Source organism: Anolis carolinensis, chromosome 6 (assembly GCF_035594765.1).
Source record: "Anolis carolinensis isolate JA03-04 chromosome 6, rAnoCar3.1.pri, whole genome shotgun sequence".
NCBI classification, from domain to species: domain Eukaryota; kingdom Metazoa; phylum Chordata; class Lepidosauria; order Squamata; family Dactyloidae; genus Anolis; species Anolis carolinensis.
Genome location: NC_085846.1, coordinates 89,384,115 through 89,403,594, shown reverse-complemented (window position 1 = coordinate 89,403,594; position 19,480 = coordinate 89,384,115). Strand labels below are relative to the sequence as shown.

Here is a 19,480-nt window from a genome sequence, read left to right as displayed (position 1 = left end):
ATTACTATGTATGAGAAAAGGAATCAATTCATCTTTCGAGGAAAAAAATCTTTTTACTGTGAATGTAACAATCCTTTATTTTACTGTAAAGCAATAGCTTTATTTGTTTTTGTATTCATATTGATGTATTGGACTAAATATAGGTCTAATCACATTAAAAAAAATCTGTATTACTATAACAGTGGATACTTGTCTTTGTAGTTCCAGGGAACCCATTTTCCTTCATAATAATGTGAAGTTGAACAGGGACCACTATGTTCCATGTGCATGTAGGTCGCTTTGCATCCTGAGAAAGCTGATATATTGTAAAAAAAAAAAAATACAATAATTTTGAAAATAATAAAAAAGTCTCCAAAAATATTACAGACATACAAATACAACATATTAAGTGATAAAACCAATAGGTAAAGGTAAAGGTTTTCCCCTGACGTTAAGTCCAGTCGTGACCAACTCTGGGGGTTGGTGCTCATCTCCATTTCTAAGCCGAAGAGCCGGTGTTGTCCGTAGACACCTCCAAGGTCACATGGCCGGCATGACTGCATGGAGCGCCGTTATCTTCCCGCCGGAGCGCTACCTATTCAACTACTCACATTTTGCATGTTTTCGAACCACTAGGTTGGCAGGAGCTGGGGCTAACAGCGGGTGCTCATTCCGCTCCCGGGATTTGAACCTGGGACCTTTTGGTCTGCACGTGCAGCAGCTCAGCGCTTTAACACACTGTGCCACCAGAGGCCCCAATAAAACATACAAATACAATTAAATAGAGATTAAAACATAATGCCTAGTGCAAGTCGTTATTCGCTGTGCTGTAGTAGATGTAAGTGTGGAAATGGAAGGGACAAGAGAATAGGCTATACCAAAACATATGAGAATTTGATGGAAATTTGTTGTCTGTTTATTTCTTCTCTCTTTTCAGTGAGCTGATTGTACATTGTGATATCCTACAGACATATTCAGTAAAAAAAAAAATCAAAAATGAGTAGGACCAGAGAGCTGATATATAAATTGGAAGGAAGGACGGACGGACCAACCATCCTTCCCCCATTCCTGGTATGTAGGTGCATGTATTCAAATAAGGACACTAGGAAATACTTCTGTGTGAGACCAGGGGTCCATGCAAAAAAAGAAAAGAAAATATAAGAACCTTGCTGGTTGCCACCAAAGGCCTACATAACACAGCATTCTCATCACACAGTTGCCAATCAGGTTGCTATGGGGATTACTAAAGGAGTAGCACACTCACAGCCCACTCATGCTCTCGAGCCGCTGGTTCTAAAAAGTAACATGTACATGTTCCCAAGATGACTACCAGAAGAAAATCTCATTCTTCCTTGTGGCTGTATTCATCTGTGTGCTTTATATGAAATAAATTAGTATTGTGAATTTTGCCAAAATAGTAATGATTAAAAGAACCAAGTTAGAGTGCTTTTTGGTTTATAGTTGAAAACAGTACACTTGTTTGGAGAAACCTTGCTCTGTATACTCATGAACCAGTCTTGAAGTTTTGAGTTGACTTATCTAAAATTTTGAGTTGACTTATCTAATGGTCAGTGGGAGTACTGTACCTTAAAGTAAAGGTAAAGGTTTCTCCTTGACATTAAGTCTAGTTGAGCCCAACTCTGGGGGGTGGTGCTCATCTCCATTTCTAAGCTGAAGAGCCGGTGTTGTCCATACACACCTCCTAGGTCATGAGGCCGGCATGACTAGATGGAGCGCCGTTACCTTTCCACCTATTGATCTTCTCACATCTGCATGTTTTCAAACTGCTAGGTTGGCAGAAGCTGGGGCTAACAACGGGAGCTGACCCCATCCTGTGGATTTCAACTGGTAGTTTAACCCACTGTGCCATTGCGGCCCATGTATCTTAGCTCTTATCAAAAAATTGAACTCTTTTCTGGGTACAGTGACAAAAGTCAAGAGCTTAGTCCTTCCCAGGAAAAAGCTAAAAGAAACTGATATTTTTGGCCTACAACTCCCAGAAATCCCAACCAGTTTACCAGCTGTTAGGATTTCTGGGAGTTGAAGGCCAAAAACATCTGGGGACCCAAGGTTGAGAACCAATGTTGTAGATGCACACTAGGAGTGGAAGCTCTACTCTCAGAAGATCCTGAGACATTATGGGTTCCTTTGGACCAGAGGCAGACAGTGTGTAACATCCCGGATCTTGTTGGACTCTGCACCCAGAATGGGAGAATGCTGTGAGTTGCAGTCCTCTATATCTGAGGAACTACACAATGTCCAACTCCGCTTTATCCAGCTGATGGGGAACAGTAATCTGTTGAAATGCTAATGCTGTGACACTCATATTTCTCTCTCTGCCTGTGTGTATGTGTTGATGATCTTTCAGTTACATAAATGTCAATTAATCTTCTGTAACATCATCTCTCCTAAGGAAACAAAATCTTGGAAAAGTGAAGAAACCCTTGAAATGGTTGCCCCTTGGAAATGGGGCATAGATGCATAGAACATGCCTATATTTTAATCAACACTACTCAAAAATTAGCATTTGTCCTCTCTGAATATGTACATATTTTATTTAACCTGCATGATTTCTCGTGATGATGTCAAGCTCTGTTCAGAAAGGAGGACTAGCATTTCATGCCAGCCTATGTTTGCATAACATGACTTACGTGTTTTTATTTATTTAGTGTTTGTATGCATGTATTCCTCGTTTTCAGGGAAATTATAATGGAGGTGGAGAAACAAAGGTCAAAATGAGAATGAATTACCTTGGTCTGCATCCTGCCAAAAGTGAGCTTCTCCTGCCCTCTTGTGGAATCTTCCTGGTGTTTCTGCTAAGGTTTTTCACCTATATGTGTCTTTATGCCTTCATGTCCCCTTTCAGCTTATGGTGATCCTATGAATTTCATAGGACTTTCTTAGGCATGGGATTTTGCCAGTTCCTTCCTCTGAAATACAGCCTACAGCACCTGATATTTGCTAGCAGTCTGCCATCCAAGTACTAACCAGAGCTGACTGGGATGAGCTCCCTCTATCAGCTCCAGCTCCATGTAGGGACATGAGAGAAGCCTCCCACAAGGATGGTAAAACATAAAAAAACACCCAGGCATCCCCTGGGCAACATCTGCTCTAGATGGCCAATTCTCTCACTCCAGAAGCGACTTGCAGTTTCTCAAGTCGCTCCTTACACAAAAAAAAACCCCTCAAAGATATATAATTGAATGCTAAAGTTAGGATATTCCGGACAAATAATGCGAAAGGTAAGTGCCATGTTCTGTTCCTTGCATTGCAGAGCGGAGAGAAAATGTGATGGCAACACTGATCAGTGTGAACTATGGGATTGGTTCCAAATTAGAATCAGTTCATATATTCACACCAACCTCAAAGTGTGGGGCTGCTCTGGAGTTTCAAGGAAGTTGTACCTGACTTTTGCTAAAGTCAGTTTAAATCTAAGTTAGGAACCCGGAAAATAAAAGAATTCCATGTAGCGGATTTTGTAATTCTATTTTTTAAAGAAACAAATAATAGCATGTTCCTTCAATTTGCTTGTTGACTTATGGTAACTCGATGGGATTTTCTTAGGCATGAATTCTCAGGGGTGGAAGTTATTGTTATTGGGTTGTTGTGAGTTTTCCAGGCGGTATGGCCATGTTCCAGAAGCATTCTCTCCTGACGTTTCACCCACATCTATGGCAGGCATCCTCAGCGGTTGTGAGGTATATTGGAAACTAAGCAAGGGAGGTTTATATATCTGTGGAAGGTCCAGGGTGGGAGAAAGAACTCTTACCTGTTGGAGGCCAGTGTGAATGTTGTAATTAATCACCTTGATTAGCATTAATGGCCTTGCCAGCTTCAAGGCCTGGCTTATTCCTGCCTGGGGAATCCTTTGTTTGAAGGTGTTAGTTGGCCCTGATTGATTAATATCTGGAATTCCCCTGTTTTTGAGTGTTGTTCTTTATTTACTGTCCTGATTTTAGAATTTTTTAAAATACTGGTAGCCAGATTTTGTTCATTTTCATGATTTCCTCCTTTCTGTTGAAATTGTCCACATGGTTTGGATTTCAATGGCTTCTCTGTGTAGTCTGACATGATAGTGGTCCAGCATTTCTGTGTTCTCAAATAATATACTGTGTCCAGGTTGGTTCATCAGATGCACTTCTATGGCTGACTTCTCTGGTTGAATTAGTCTGCAGTGCCTTTCATGTTCCTTAATTCCTGCTATTGTAAAATTTGACACGCCTGCCATCTTGTGGAAAGAATATACAATTGCCATTATTTTTATCCAGTGTAAGAGCCAATCTCTACACTTGTTAGAAGACTTGTTGTCTTCAGTATTTGCAAACCCAGTTTTGTAATAGTTTTAGTGAATGGTTGATAATACTGGAAAGAACCATTGGTTGATGTTCAGTGGTAGAATCAGTCCATCCTTGTATGCGGAAGGTCGCAAATAATTTGTTCATCCTTGACATCTCCAATGAAAGAATCAGGAGATGGGAAAATGCTTTGGCTTGAAATCTGGAGAGCTGCTACACATCCCTGTAAAAAAACAGCATTAGGCCAGGTATCCTAGCTGATGTAAAGCAACCCTTTCTTTGTTACTTTTAGTTGGTGGTGCAGGTGGGAAGATACCAAAAAAGAAGACCTTGGTGGGAGGAGAATTGCCCTAAGTCAGTATCTGAGTTTTGAATGAGTTGTGTTGTTTTAATGGATAATCCTGTCCTTCTGTGCTTGTTGTGCGTTTGGGATGCATCACTCTAAGCATAAGCTTTTGGTACAAATTGAAGACAAAGCTGATACCTTCTAAAGTCCTCTTTCTTTGCTAGAGTTACCGATTTTCCAAAAGAACATCTTAAAGAGTTTCGCATCCAAAGCAAAATATTTAGTGGATATTCCTCATATTCCTAAGGGTAATTGGGATTCTACTGTCCTCCCTGATTTCCCAGTATTATTCTGAAGCGTTGTGGTAGCTCTCTAATTAACGGCAATGGCAATGTTCCCAAATGCCCAAGGAATTTGTTGGAAATGATCAAGCCAGCTGTCAGTGTCAAGCAAACAAGCTTTCTTTTCCCAGTTGCATATATGTTATTAAGCAATTCCTAAAGCTTCTAAAGAAATTTTCAGCACTTCAGTTGGAGGCAGAAGACACTTAAGTTATCCAGCGTGTCTTCTGTAGTCAGTCAGGTATACAGTTGTAATTTAATTGTGCTGTTCCCACCAGAGCAGCTTTTTCCTAAAAGTCAAGAAGAAACCAAATGGAGTCTATAGCAGAGAATTGGCAGAGAATCCCCAAGATGCCATTTGATCTCACACTCAAGTTCCCTTTGCTTTCTCATTCTTCACAGGAGAGTGGCTTCCCATCCTTTTGCAAATAAAAGGATGTTCATTTTCCCAGGACAATCCCAAAGGTATGGCGTTACGCTTTCAGCTTTTCAGCTTGCACCGAACATAATGAATAGGATAGCAGCCATGCTAGGCTTGGGATAGTGAAATGTCTCTCAGCCAGAATAGACTTAGAACTGGATAAATGATGTAAAGAATGTTAATACATTTGTTTGTAGGTTGACAAAGAAGGTCTCCAACATTCAGGAGAAGTAACAGCCCAGTAAAAATTTTAAATAGTTTTATCTGATGTGGCATGCTGTACATGATGCCTGCGCGTGAGTTTTTTTTTAATGTGTGGAGGTCGGTGCACAGCCGATCAACACATAGTTTTCACAGAGTGAAGTTGCATGGTTAACATGATGACGGTGGCTTCTCAGTCTGTAGCAATATTCTTCCGCCTTCACAGCCGTTGTAACATGTGCCATGTTATCTGCCTGCTCCACTGTTGAGGTCATTGGTTCTTTGGATTGTTCTTGGTAAAGCTGTACATGGGTGTTTATGTCCTCTCGTGGCTCATCTCTGGCCACTTGTTTGGGTGGCAGTAGTGGATGGACCTGCATCTATGTGTGACATGTGTCCCAGCTTTGTGTCCATCTGTTTGCTTATTCTTGTTGTATCCTGCTTGTAGTGTGGATGGGGGCACCATGCAGTCGAGGGCTTACTACGACCCATGGAGGAATATGATGTTGACGTTTGAGTTCCAGTGGGCGCATCTCCTCTCCAGCAGCAGCCCCAACCCATTGCCACAGGTTGTAGAGCCTATGAGGTGGCCAGGGGAACAAGCTATACATTGGACTCCATTGGACTATCCCAATAAACCTTTAATTTTTCTGCTGATGTGTTTTGTGTAGGCACCTGGCCTATGGGTCCCTATGACAATACACATTTTACTCTGTGACCCTTGGGCATTATGTGTAGTGGTTTGTGCAACACTCCTGCACATTGTTCATATTTTGTATTGGAGTTGTATAGTACTGTTGTGGTGTTTGCCTTAATGCAGGTATTTTTGTTAAACTACATAAGTGTTGAATTGAGATTATCTGTTTATCTGATCTTTGAGTGGCAACTGCTCCCGGGGATTTTGGTATGTTTTCCTCACTCTCTGAAGATAGTAGAACTTGGACCCTCTGAGTGAAGTGCAGGTGAACTATAGCTCTTCTTTTAGGGATCCCAGTTTAGACTTTGGAGGGTTTCATTGTGCTGAGAAGGGCAAAGCATTTGTATTCAGCAAGCATTTTGTTGCAAAAGTCTATGCTTGTTGCGTTTTTTCTAATTTCATAATGTCCACTTAATTTGGGGATGTTTCAGGAAAGTTGAGTAACTTCGTGATAGATGTTTTCATAGGAAACATCATCGCTCAGTCCTTACTTTAGCCACTTTTGTTCAGATTTTAAGGACCAGCAATTGTTGCACCCAGCAGACAGGCTGTTTCTGGAATGATAGAACACTTAATTGTAGCATTGTAATGGCAGAGTCTATTACTCACTGAAGCCTTTCCCAAAATATGGGTTTACAGAAATCCTACTATGTACATTGCTGTTCATAGGCAACATCAGCATGTAGAGAAGTGGGGGAACTGCTGTCACCCAGCGCTACCCAGAGGAGATATTTCAAATGCATTTTTGTGCTCAATGACCTTTTGACTTAATGCCTTTTAAAATCTGTCATACGAACACCATTCTGATAGCATTAAAGCCAATTAAAGCTGAGTCGGTGGCTCTGAAGTGAATTAAGGCTGTCAGAGCAATCAATAAAAATGATGGGAATATCCAGCCGAGGGGGAGAGGGCCATCTGTTCTGATCACTCCAACTCAATAGCAGAATGAGGAGAAGAGTGCTTCAAGGGAATGGAATATAGTAGAAGGAAGGTGGTGCGCAATGTTGCACAAATCATCTTTGCTTTGTTTCTTTTTCATTGCTTTAACATTATCTACATACATGAGCAGGACACCAGCTGTTGAAAGTTTTGGGTCATTTCCCGCAAAGCTGGGAGTATAGTCACTCCTCTGTACCCATGAATCTATGTGGATGGGATGGTTTTGGAATCCTTGAATTACTCTTAGGTTTGTAACCTTACCATAAATGTTTCTGCAAATGTTTCCATTTCTCCTGTTGAATACCATAAATCAGGCATGGGTAAACTTTCTAGCTTGGGGGCCACAGGGCGGGCTGGAGCGGTGTGGGTGGGCCGGGAGGGAGGGGTTTCTCTCCAAGTCCCCTCCCTAACCTTTCTTCCCCTTCCTCTTCTCTTTCTGAAGCAGAAAGTGAAAGAATGACGGAAATGTTTGGAACCCAAAAGGGTTAGCCTTGGTCAGGATGAGATGGTGGATGGGAGAAGAAAAGGTGCATCCATTAGACTCCCATACTGCCTACTCCTGATATGGAATCCAAGAATCCTAGAGCTGGAAGGAAAAAGAGAAGAAAGGGAGGGAGGAAGAGAAGGATGGAAGAAAGGAAGGGAGGGAGAAGGGAGGAAGGTTAGACAAAAGAGAAGCAAGGAGAAAGAGAGAGAGGGAAGGAGGGAGGAAAGAGGAAAGGAAGGACCAAAGGGTAGAAGGGAAGGAGGGAGGGAGAAAGAGGGAGGTAAGGAAGGGAGGGTGGGAAGGAAGAAGAGAAGAGAGAAGGAAGGAAAGGATGGTGTGAGAGAGGAGGGCCTGAGAAAAGAGCCCAAGGGGCCACATCTGGCCCCCTGGGCCTGGGTTTACCCATACCTGCCATAAATGAATAAAAAAGGTAAAGGTAAAATGAGATCACACTTCTTTGACCTCAACATATGGGGGGTTTTTTAGCCCGCCAGTCCAGCGACAGATAGGCACATTGCTCATCACACTATGTCGCAGAACAAATGGAGTGGAAGCGTTGTGTGATGCTTCCCTTGCAACAAGGGAGGCTTCCTGTGTTGCGCTGGATCCAATGGAGCCAGCACAGATCCCTGCAGCTTTAGTGATACTTCCCCCATGTGATGGGGGAAGAGTTGCCACGAGAGAATGGCAGGTGGGATGACAGATTTGCCCCTCTGCCCCTCAGTTTGCTGGCAAAGTGGTGTCCGACTCTGGAGGTTGGTGCTCATCTCCATTTCTAAGCTGAAGAGCTGGCGTTGTCTGTAGATACCTCCTAGGTCATGTGGCCAACATGACTGCATAGAGTGCCGTTACCTTCCCACCGGAGCAGTACCTATTGATCTACTCACATTTGCATGTTTTCGAACTGTTAGGTTGGCAGAAACTGGGGTTAACAACGGGAGCTCACTCCACTCCCCAGATTTGAACCACCGACCTTCCAGTCAGCAAGTTCAGCAGCTTAGCGGTTTAATTCGCTGTGCCACCAGGGGCTCCTAGTATTTGATACTGGAATCCATTTAGTCACTACCAGAGACTTGGAAAGATGGTCACTGCCTTCTTTGTCCCTTATTACCATTTAGATTAATTGGAGTGGAGCTAGAGAAGGGACAAAGTGAGTGACAGGGGCTATGTTCACTTAGGTTTCAATTCCACTTTAATTTTGTGTATTATCATCCCAGCATCCATGGTTCCAAAAGCCAATTACATTATTCCTGACATGCAAAGGGTGTTATGGGCATTAAATAAAACACCAGAGTGCTCAGAAAGTTACTTTTGGAAAAGTAATTTGTTTTCACTGTGTCAGGAGCAACTTGAGAAACTGCAAGTCGCTTCTGGTGTGAGAGAATTGGCTGTCTGCAAGGACGTTGCCCAGGGGATGCCCGGATGTTTTGATGTTTTTATCATCCTTGTGGGAGGCTTCCCTCATGTCCCCGCATGGAGCTGGAGCTGATAGAGGGAGCTCATCCGTGCTCTCCCCGGGTGGGATTTGAACCTGGCAGCTTTCAGATCAGCAACCCAACTTTCAAGTCACGAGACTTTAATCCACTATGCCACCGGGGGCTCCATTGGTTTTAAACTAAGCCATTGGAATTAATTATTACCATGCTTGAAAAGTAATTTCTCTTATTGGTTTTCACATCAAAAACTAACTAAAATATTACTAGTTGGCCCTCCATATCTACAGATTCAGCTATCCAGGTTTTCAAAATATATTTTTTAATCCAAAAGCAAAGTTTGGATTTGCCATCTTATATAAGGGACACCATTTTACTATGCTGATGTATAGATTGGGGCTTAAGCATCCATGGATTTTGATATCCACATGGCATCCTGGAATCAACCCCCAGGAGATATTGAGGGTCCACTGTACACCAGTTAGGCAATTTTGTTTCCACTCACAGTACTACTTTTGGAAAATAACTTCATTCTGCCATCATTACAAAAAAAAAAAAAAAAAAGGCGGGATAACTCATGAAAGGTAATTCCAAGCTCTCTAGCACATTAGGCAAAAACTGTTGGCAGCTTATGTGTTCATATTTCTTTTTAGATCTTTTTATTATCTTGTCCTTTGCACTCTATCCAATCCATCTAACCAACCACTATTAATCTCCAATAGGAGCTGCTGCTACTTATGGGCAGAAAGGCAATTCGAAAGATAAAAGGTACTTGGGGCTTGTTCCAAGAGAAAACAACAGAATGGGACACTCCATCTAGGATATGTTGTCATATCCTACCTCTTATAAAGCCAGAAGAACTACGTAAATCTCCTGTGAATTGCCTCCCCAACCTTTCTCCTCTCCCTATTAGTAATGCATTTAGAAGCCAACAGAATGGAGGAGAGAACACAGACAGTAAAGGTGGAGCATAATGCTATACCTGCATGAAGTAGGATCTTGACCGGTGAGTGGAGTGGAGCATTCTAGTTGTTGTTGTGTGCCTTCAAGCTGTTTCTTACTCATGGTGATCCTAAGGCAATCCTGTTCCAGGATTAATCTCACCCAAGGTCACCCAGTGGGTTTCCGTAGCCAACTGGGTTTTGAACACTGGTTTCCAGAGCTGTCGTCCAACTCTCATACCACTACACCACATAGGCTCTAGTACTCGCATTGCAGCATTGACGAAGGGAAGGATCTGGCTATCATTCTATGGCAGAATAACACTTTAATTATAGCACAGACCCACACATACACACCAATTTTGTGTTAATATTTATTGTCTGCATTACCTCAGTTATGTACAAATATCACATGTAAAAAGGTAAGAATGTTTACATTTTCAGATGTGATCTGCATTAACTGAATAAAGCTTGGTGACAATATACACAAAGTTGCAGTAGTTGTACGTAAAACATTTTTGTGCATTTTTTTTAAAAAAAGGAATATACATAATTTAAAAAATAAAAAATGCATTACAACATTTACAAATTAACAAAAAAGGTAAACATTCCCCAGACAGCCACCTTCTTAATCTACAAATAAAATAAGATAAAATAAAATTCAAGTAAATTGCAGCTGCAAACCTATACACACTTACTTGAGAGTAAGCCCCGTTAGATTCAATAGAGCTTACTTTTAAGTAGACATATGTAGAATTGCACTGTACTTTAGGCAAAATATTTTTAAAGAAACTTTGGGTGACCAGAATTTACAAAGGTTCAAAAGACAAACCTATGTCTTTCCATGGATTTCTGGATTTGACAGTAATATTCTACAAACTTTATCTTAAATTAATCATTTTTTGTGGTAAATACAGGATGGGAGGAATGCTGACTATAACAAATATTATCTTGCTTCTGCAGAATCTGGAAATGTTGAGTAGACATGGTTTCAGGACTCAAAAGACATGTTGCAATCTTAAAAACACATATTTTAATAAAGAAATTAGACATGGCAGCAACAAGAAGAAAATGTCCACAAGTTTTGGAATGGAATAAAGATGATCACTGAAAATGTTATTTTCCCCCAACTAATCATTGTTAGTAGATTATAATCTACTGTAGTGGCTGCTTTAGGCACTGGGTTTGTAAAAAACACATTTCAAAAGCAACTTAATTTTTATACAGATAGTTTTAACATTACTGCTTCAATGCTACCTTCTGATCTCTAAGCACAATCCAGACTGTATTTGTAGCCTTCCTACTGTCCTGATGATCTTTGAAAAGGCTTTTCTATCTTTATAATGAAAGACAGTTCTTCAGATAGTAAATCTTCATTCACCCCATTTTTTTACAATCATTTCTGCAAATTCAGAGTATGCATATCTGCTTTTTGTACCATTACCTGGAAGTAAACCTCGCTGCACATAGAATGACTTACTGCCAATTAAACACAAATAGAGCTGCATTATTAAGGTAGTAAGGTCCAACTAAATTTTCCAGGAACACAGGAAAGGGAAAGGATTTGCTTTCACCAGCTCCAATAATCTCATACAACTGACCAAGAGAGCCGGAATTCCAGCAATGGAAGATACCCCATCCAAAATGTCTGAAAGTTAAAATGTTTTCCTACTTCTATACTATCTATTCTCATGGTTTTTAACCTGTGGGTCCCTAGATGTTTTGGCCTACAACTCCCAGAAACCCCAGCCAGTTCACCAGCTGTTAGGAGTTTTGGGAGTTGAAGGCCAAAACATCTGGGGACCCACAGATTGAGAACCACTGATCTATTCAATTCTCAACTTTAATGTGAATACATTGGTTGTGTTTCATGTTTATTTTAAAACTTACTATACATCTTTCCAAAGAATTGTTGTTCAAAGCAGTTGAGATTTAACAATGAAAAAATGATGTTTTGTTTTATATCATTGAGCCCCATCTGAATTGCCTTATGCTTATTAGATTGCAAAATGTTGTTTGAAAATTGTATGCGGTTGATTTTACACATTTCCCCCAATGTGTTCCTTCATTTAGCCTGATGTATGCACTTTCCTCACTTTGGAGAGGTGAGGGGTTGGCTCTATATTTCTAGTGGTGTGCATTTTTAACCATTCACACTTTAAAATGCACATGTGTAAATTTTTGAGGCAAAGTGTGTTCATTTTCAGAACAAGTCTTAGGTGATGCAAATTGGTTGCTACCAAATCCAGCAAAATCCTTTTCCATCCCTAAATTTCTTCTGCTGTTTTAGTATGGCTCGTTGTAGTTCCACTCCATAAATTTTTGATAAATATTTATTTTAAACAAAATCAGTATGGGATTAGGAGGCTGTTGATACTGTGTGGATAAAGATGATGAAGCGCACGGTGAGTCTATGATGACTTTACTTGAGGTGAAGAATAGGCAGAGCATTTCTTATCTCCATATTTATTCAGACTAGTTCGGGTTAGGATGAGAAGGAGGTGGCCCTCCACTAGCATGGGGCAGCATTCAAGAGTTGAAGACTAGCCAGAGAAAACTCTGAAAGTATAAATATATCACTAGTGGTATTCCCACTAGTAGACCTCAAATGTAGATTTCTGGGAGAAAGGCAGAACAAAAATGGCCTGAGATCCAAAACTCCCTTGTCTGCAGTAGCAGTCCCAGGATTTCCCCCTTTATGCCACATAGGAGTTGGCATAACTGTTCTCTTCCCCATTGGAACCTACTGGACTGAGCAAGTGGAAATGAATGACAAAATGAATAAATATGGAGGATGTGAGCCCAATGGGTTTTCAAGGAGGAGCTGTTTCACCATATTTCACTCAAACTCAGGACTATTACGAACTGTTCTGAAAACATATTTCCCCCATGTAGATTGGGAACATTGGCTTTAATGATCACTGTATAATGACCCAGTTAGGAATAGTTTAGCTTATTGACAGAGACCTGAGAAAACGGAACCAAGAATGTTGTTGTTTAACAGATGCCTGATTAAAGTTGATTACTTATATTGCTTATTCAATATGTTTAGATCAAGATAGACCCAGATGCCATCTTGAAAGAATGACCTAATATTTTGGATAGGCTGTTACTAGCAGCAAAATAGGTTTCATGATAGTAAGTGATACACTAAAAAAAAACTAGATTAATGGAAGAAATGAAGCAGCTGGAAGTGGTTATGTTGCAAGGAGTACTTTTTTTAAAGTTGCACATCAGGCAGAGCTCAGTATGCACTCATGGAATGGAACTGGATTGGAGAGGTGATGCCCCATCGAAAGAAATTCTTGAAAATATCAATTCCATTCCCTGGATATCAATAGGGTAGCCATTCTAGATGAATCTGTTCTAGAGTGCATTATAATCCCCCTGCTTACATTAAGGAAGCTGGAACCATTTTTGTATCTTCATATAGGATGTATTAAGTGATGAGTCTGGATGAAGAAAACAAAAGTCAAGAATACACCAGGTTATCCCAAGTGGAAAGAGAAGACACTACTAAGTCTTCAGCAACAAAACAGTTTCCATTAGCAGGAGAAAAAAAGTCATTAATTTGCATCATTTCTGCCGAACATAAGCGGAAACATTGTTTAGACAAATATCTTCCTCAAGATTAGAGGGCAACCACACTTTTTCTTTTCTTTTTTTACAAAGTTAGCAATATAAAAATCTAGTCATAAACAACCTTCAAAGTAATTAGAAATCAACGTGAAAATCTATTATCTGTATAAGTTGGACAGAATCAAAAAATTAGACACTTACATTTACTGCCATGGTTTCAACTACAAAACAGTTGCTGTTACAAGAAATAGTATAAACAGTACTTGTATTCGCTGGTCTGATCCAGTCACAGTCCAGAAACTGATCTCTACTCTCAGGAGGACTCAAGAACTTACTGGTAAATTGTCTATTTGGTGCTGTCTGAAAAGATGCAGCACCTTCACCATCATCCTTATTGAAAAGAGGCAGTTTCTATGGCAATACTACTTAATAAGTGCATATCATGCTGCACTAATATAGTGCAAAAAATTGCCTTATGTGTAGAAAAAAAGTTGCAGGCAACGGTTGGAGAGTCAGAGAAAGTAAAAACGTATTACACACAGATATTAATTTTCCAGACAACTTCTATAAAATAGTGAACCTGAAAATGCTTTCTTTCTTAATAAGTGTGTGTATGGCGCTTTAGTATCTGCAGTTGAGTAATAAGTCTTTTGCAAGTCTTCACTCTTGTGGAAGGCAAGTCAATGAAAAAAACCACCTTCCATTGCCAAAATGCCAAACTTGCTCAGTGGGTTCTTAGTCTCAGTTAAAGTCAACAGGTTACTAAGCACTAGATTGCTGTTTAGCCAGTAAGTCATTTGACAGGTTAATACATATGGTGCATCTGAGTATATAAGTTGTCTATAAAGCATTACAGACATCTTGGTATGATCTCTTCATGCTTACTGAGTACATTAGGTTAATGCTGCCTAGAGCTGTGGCATTAAGACTTCCAGATGTCAATATAAGTCATATACAATTGGCTGGAGATACAAGTGGCTTGACAGTTTATCCTTTTCTAAACAAACAAACAAAAAGGCCACTTTAACAGTTCCAGCTGCTGTGCTTAACAACAGAAATTTGTCACCAGAATTTGCTGTCCTGATAGAGATGATCTAGGAACCAAGAAAGTCTCTTGGAGTATCCATGGCTATTGTCAAATTATTATTTTTTGTTCTGCTCTGTGATGTACACCATGTACATGCTCTTTTTGAACTCTTACAGTTTCAACAGACTAAAGTCAATGGAAAGTCATTATTTTACATGTCTGCATCTCCATCGTAAGCCAGCGTTAAAGGTTTCAGACGGTTGTTCTGTCTTCTTTGAGGCTTCTTTGGCTTTTTGCTGCAGTGAGTAAAATCAACAGTGAATAACTCGTATATCAAAGTAGAGGAAATAATATTTAATGACTGGATTTAATTTTCATTTCAGAAGAGCTGCATAAAATTATTTAGCTATAGCATGGATTATTTAGCTATAGTATTACTGGTTTTGTAATTCAAGTCACCTTTCTTCAGAACACCTTATATACTGACTAATCCAAATTCAACTGGTAGAATGTCTAGTAACTAAGGATGCTTTTTTCCTGGTTTTGATCAAAGAAACAAAGAGTTGTAAATTACAGCCTTAATGATAGATCCAAAACCAATACAATTTAAATATGTTTTGCAATTTATTTTCATTAACACATAAATAATACTAGCTTCAGTGTTGGGATCCAAATACAGGTAATACTAGTATATCTCCTGAAGAACGTAACTCTATAGCACTAACTGCCACAGAAACATTGTTCCTACCTGCATAATTTCAGGGAGAAATAATGGGACTTTGCATTAAAACTGATGTTAAGCATGATCTCTCTTAGCTATCTGTCTGTTTCTTGCTGAATTTCACATTCATGGCTTTGTTAATAATAGTTTAAAAGATATGAAATTACTGAAGAACTTACCAAGCTAGATAGATCATAGAACTAATAAAGATGAGCAAAACAAATGCACCAGCAGCTACACCATAAACCCAGGTCTTCAGGTTCCCGTCTAAAAGGAATTAAGGTTAGTTGTTAATCTGCAAGTTAGTACTGAATAGAATTACAAAATATAATGTAGTAAAAATGTATAGAACATATAAAAAAGCTTGCGCAAGTTTTGTTAGTGATATTGTCCAACATAATGCAATTTAGAGGCTGCATGAAATCACTTAGTTGATAAGTGTGGCAACTTTTTTGCTTGCAATATGAAGTAGCCAAAGAGTAAAGAACAAAACCTGCTCTTCTCATTGTGTGAACTCAAGTGTCAAATTAAGACAAATAGTTCAGAACACATCTATTCCCTATGTATATATCTAACTTCCAGGAAAGTTATTATGTTACACTCTTTTAAACATATTTAATAAAACTAGATTTCCATTCATACTAGTGATCAAGATATTTTCTGTTAAGACTCTATGTACCTACTGGTCATAGAGGGCCATATTTTTTTATTTAGTATACATATAGTTGCATTGTAAATTGCTTCTATGACTGTCAACAAATAATACATTTACTTAAAGTAATTACACATCTTGATCACTAGTATGAATGGAAATCTAGTCTCATTAAATATAAAATTCAACCATCCATGGTCTGATTTGGAGTTTGTTTTTACCTTTCTCAGGTGGGTTAGGTTTGTGAGAGTAGGCTTAAAACACTTGCCAGGTTGGATGCTACGTTAAGTCCAAATTTCACAGCCGTCGGTGGGATAGTTTGGGAAATATGATGTCCCTAACGGATGGACATTACATTTTTATTTATACAGATGATGTTACATATAATGTGTGTTCAGATATCTACGGATTTTGGTATTCATGAGATGTATGTGTGTGTGTGTCGAAACTACCACAGAGATATTAAGGGTATCTTGTAAAAAACTTTGGAACATTTAGGAAAGGGGCAGATAAGAATTAGCCTCAATTCATAAGCAATAGTATAAGTATGTTGTGAAGAAGACTCAATGCTGGGCCAGCGGGTTCCGTGGACCTAAGCTTATGTCTGACATTGTCTCATATATATACATACACACTCTGCATTACAAGTAAAAGTTTGAGTAAAAAAAAAGAGTATCCCTAATTGTTCAACACTCTTAAGAATGGTAAGAACTAGGAAAAATCTGAAAATCATTCCACCTCTTTTATATCCTGTTTAGCAAAGGGAATTAAATCTTTGCCTCTGGAAAACATTATGTCAAAACTCGATAAATGGACCATATTTTCATGAAATGAAAATCATTTCAGTGACATTATTTAGAAGCACTAACTATTTACATGGAACTTCACCTGGTCCAAAAGGCTGCAGGAACCAAGCTCTTCCTCGTCCTGATTGGGTATTGGATGGCTGTGTGGGATTCACAGCTCGGCTGGTTTTTACATCCCCCTTTTTGTCCTCCACTGTGGGGATGGCTACCACCGGGATCAGAGTGCATTGCTCAAGTGTGCCATTAGAGGACATCACTTCTGTGTACCCTTCGTCACAAGCACAAGTCCTAGTCTGCAGAAGAATAAGTATTTCACACACTGTAGCAAAGGCAAGACATCTTTCAGTGCTATACAATGTACAATGGAAGAAGAATAAAATTATCCCTAACCACTACCCCAAACTGATACAGTGGCAAAATTGATTGGGGGGGGGGGCAGCAAAGAGATATATGTTGTTGCTATGGCAGTGTACCTTCAAGTCATTTCAAACTTATGATAATTCTTTCACAGAGTTTTCTTGCTGAGATTTGTTTAGAGGGGGTTAGCCCTTGCTTTCCTCTGAGGCTGGAAGAGTGTGACTTTCCCAATGTCCACCAATGGATGTCCATGGCTGATTGGGAATTTGAACACTGATTTCTCAATCCTCATCCAAAATTCAAATTACTACCCCATGTAGGCTCTGAAGAGGTACTACATCTTGCCTTCTAATGTGGCAGTGATGCTTTCCTAGCTTCTTATGTGATGTGACTGAGAGGTAGGAGAAGGACATACCAAAATCTATTTTCTACCCACGTCACCAATTAGCTGAAACAGCCAAGCATGGCAAGGTGGAGGCACACTGCTGTATTTATATTGTAAGTTAAGCATCTCGGTATTCAGGCTGGTACTCATCTAGAACGCTGTGCTCCTCCAAAATGATGGCAGAGCTCTCCAACTGCTGATCGAGATAGATGGCCCACTTTGCCTAATGGTAGAGCTCATTTCTGTTAGCTCAGTATTGATAGTAGAGGTTTGCTAGATCTTGAACATCTCTTAAAAAGGGTTTACTTTTACATTTCCACACTAGTCCTTGGATAAACACTCATTCCTTGAATAAAATTGTGGTCAATTTAATTCCATTTAATTGTCCACATTCCTTTCCTGGGCAGAGGGGGCTAAACAAAAAATTTGGCAAAGTTTCTCTGCTTGTATGAAATTTTCTCTCGAAATTTAGTTTCTCAGCTAAATTTCCCTATGAAATTTAGTTTTCAAATAAATTCTGAGATTCCCTATTGCAATATTCCTCAAATGTTAACATTTTAAAGAATTTTGACTTTCCCTGCTGCTCCAAAATTACATATCAAGATGTTACTGTGGCCACATATAGACCACTATGTTCATATGATACAATAGCACCTACCTCACTACAGTAAGAATGGGGTTGACTGCAGGGTGGTTTACATGATCTATCAATCTCAGGTTGGTGCAGTACTAAGCAGCCTCCTGCAGAACAAAATAAATTGTATTTTGACACACTTGTTCCTCACTATTGAGGAAAATCTCCATGATAGCCAAGAAAATAGGGATCCAATACACGGGAAAGATTGCTCTTATACTCCATTATGGTTTCTCACAGGAAAAATACTAGTGACTGATGGAATTTTTTGTAACAGTCTATAAAAAATGTTGTGAGGTCTAATGGCGACTTGGTTCCCCAACAGGCAATTGGCTAGAAATAGGAAACTGTACTGGGAATAATTGGATTTCTCATCTGAGAGGTAACTGTATTCTTGGCAGGTCAGTCCTATTGCTAACAGTCCTTAACATTATTGACCAACTGCCAAAGGTGATGCAAGATGGAAACCACAGTCCCCTTATAATATGGAGCTTTCATCTTAATTGGCCAACTAGTGAGCAAATTTACAGGCCACATAAAAAGGATGAGTTGGTTACCATCAACATTTCTGAGAACTGCCCTTCCTTCTATTGTATTATCTAACTGTGTTGTTTTAATGGTTGCACCTCTGTCTTCATGCCTATACTTCCTATGACTTTCTGAACCATTCTGATCTGAAGAAAGGGGGGAAAAGCAATTATCCCTTGGGTGGATCCTTTATAGTTCCATCACCTTAAAGGCCATTGCACAAGTTGTTCTGGTTCACAATGGCACAATGCTTTGATTGAATTTTCCTGCATGGCAGGGGGTTGGAATGTATGGCCCTTGTGGTCTCTTTACTTTGTTAATAACTCTTTTTTATTCAACAAGTTTCTTCCAAATCTATGATCCTAAGATTCTATGAAAACAAATTATAATTTTTCTCATTAAACTGTTCATTTTGAGGGAATGGAGTTGAACCAATTGTTTGTCACTGCTGAATTCAAAATAATAAATGATCTTCTTTAAAAAGACAAACAAATATGTAGTTATTAAGAGTAATCTTTCTCCATATTCTGTTCTTAATTCTCAGTGGCTATATTGTTATGAATGCTGCACAGTTATTGTTTTAAACACACAAGCCTTCATCATTGTTTTGAACCTGAATCCCCCTTGTCAAGGACAGAACGCCACAAGATTCAAAGTAACAGAGTTTATTAGATTACAGAACTCAAAAATGCCCGTAAAAACACAAGGGCCAGGCAGTTTTTGCCTTTAGGAGCAAAAAGGGACAAAAGTAAATGTTCAAAAGATAAACCG

The 19,480-nt window shown here is 39.5% G+C and overlaps 1 protein-coding gene across 6 annotated transcripts in view; it reads right to left on the bottom strand.

Annotated features, from left to right (window-relative positions):
- Positions 1 to 13,217: 13,217 nt before the first annotated feature.
- Positions 13,218 to 19,480, bottom strand: part of thsd7a (thrombospondin type 1 domain containing 7A) — a 339,030-nt gene continuing 332,767 nt past the window's right edge. For 3 of the 6 annotated variants that reach the window (XM_062957495.1, XM_062957498.1, XM_062957496.1), the window contains 5 exons: positions 18,206 to 18,288; positions 16,876 to 17,098; positions 15,527 to 15,614; positions 14,842 to 14,922; positions 13,218 to 13,472 (listed from right to left, as the gene is read on the bottom strand). In XM_062957495.1, the coding sequence (XP_062813565.1) occupies positions 13,460 to 13,472; positions 14,842 to 14,922; positions 15,527 to 15,614; positions 16,876 to 17,098; positions 18,206 to 18,288 (488 nt within the window). In that variant the 3' untranslated portion in view covers positions 13,218 to 13,459. Of the gene's footprint in view, positions 14,923 to 15,526; positions 15,615 to 16,875; positions 17,099 to 18,205; positions 18,289 to 19,480 lie in introns of all 6 variants that reach the window. The other 3 variants (XM_062957497.1, XM_008112588.3, XM_062957499.1) reach the window with 3 other exon arrangements.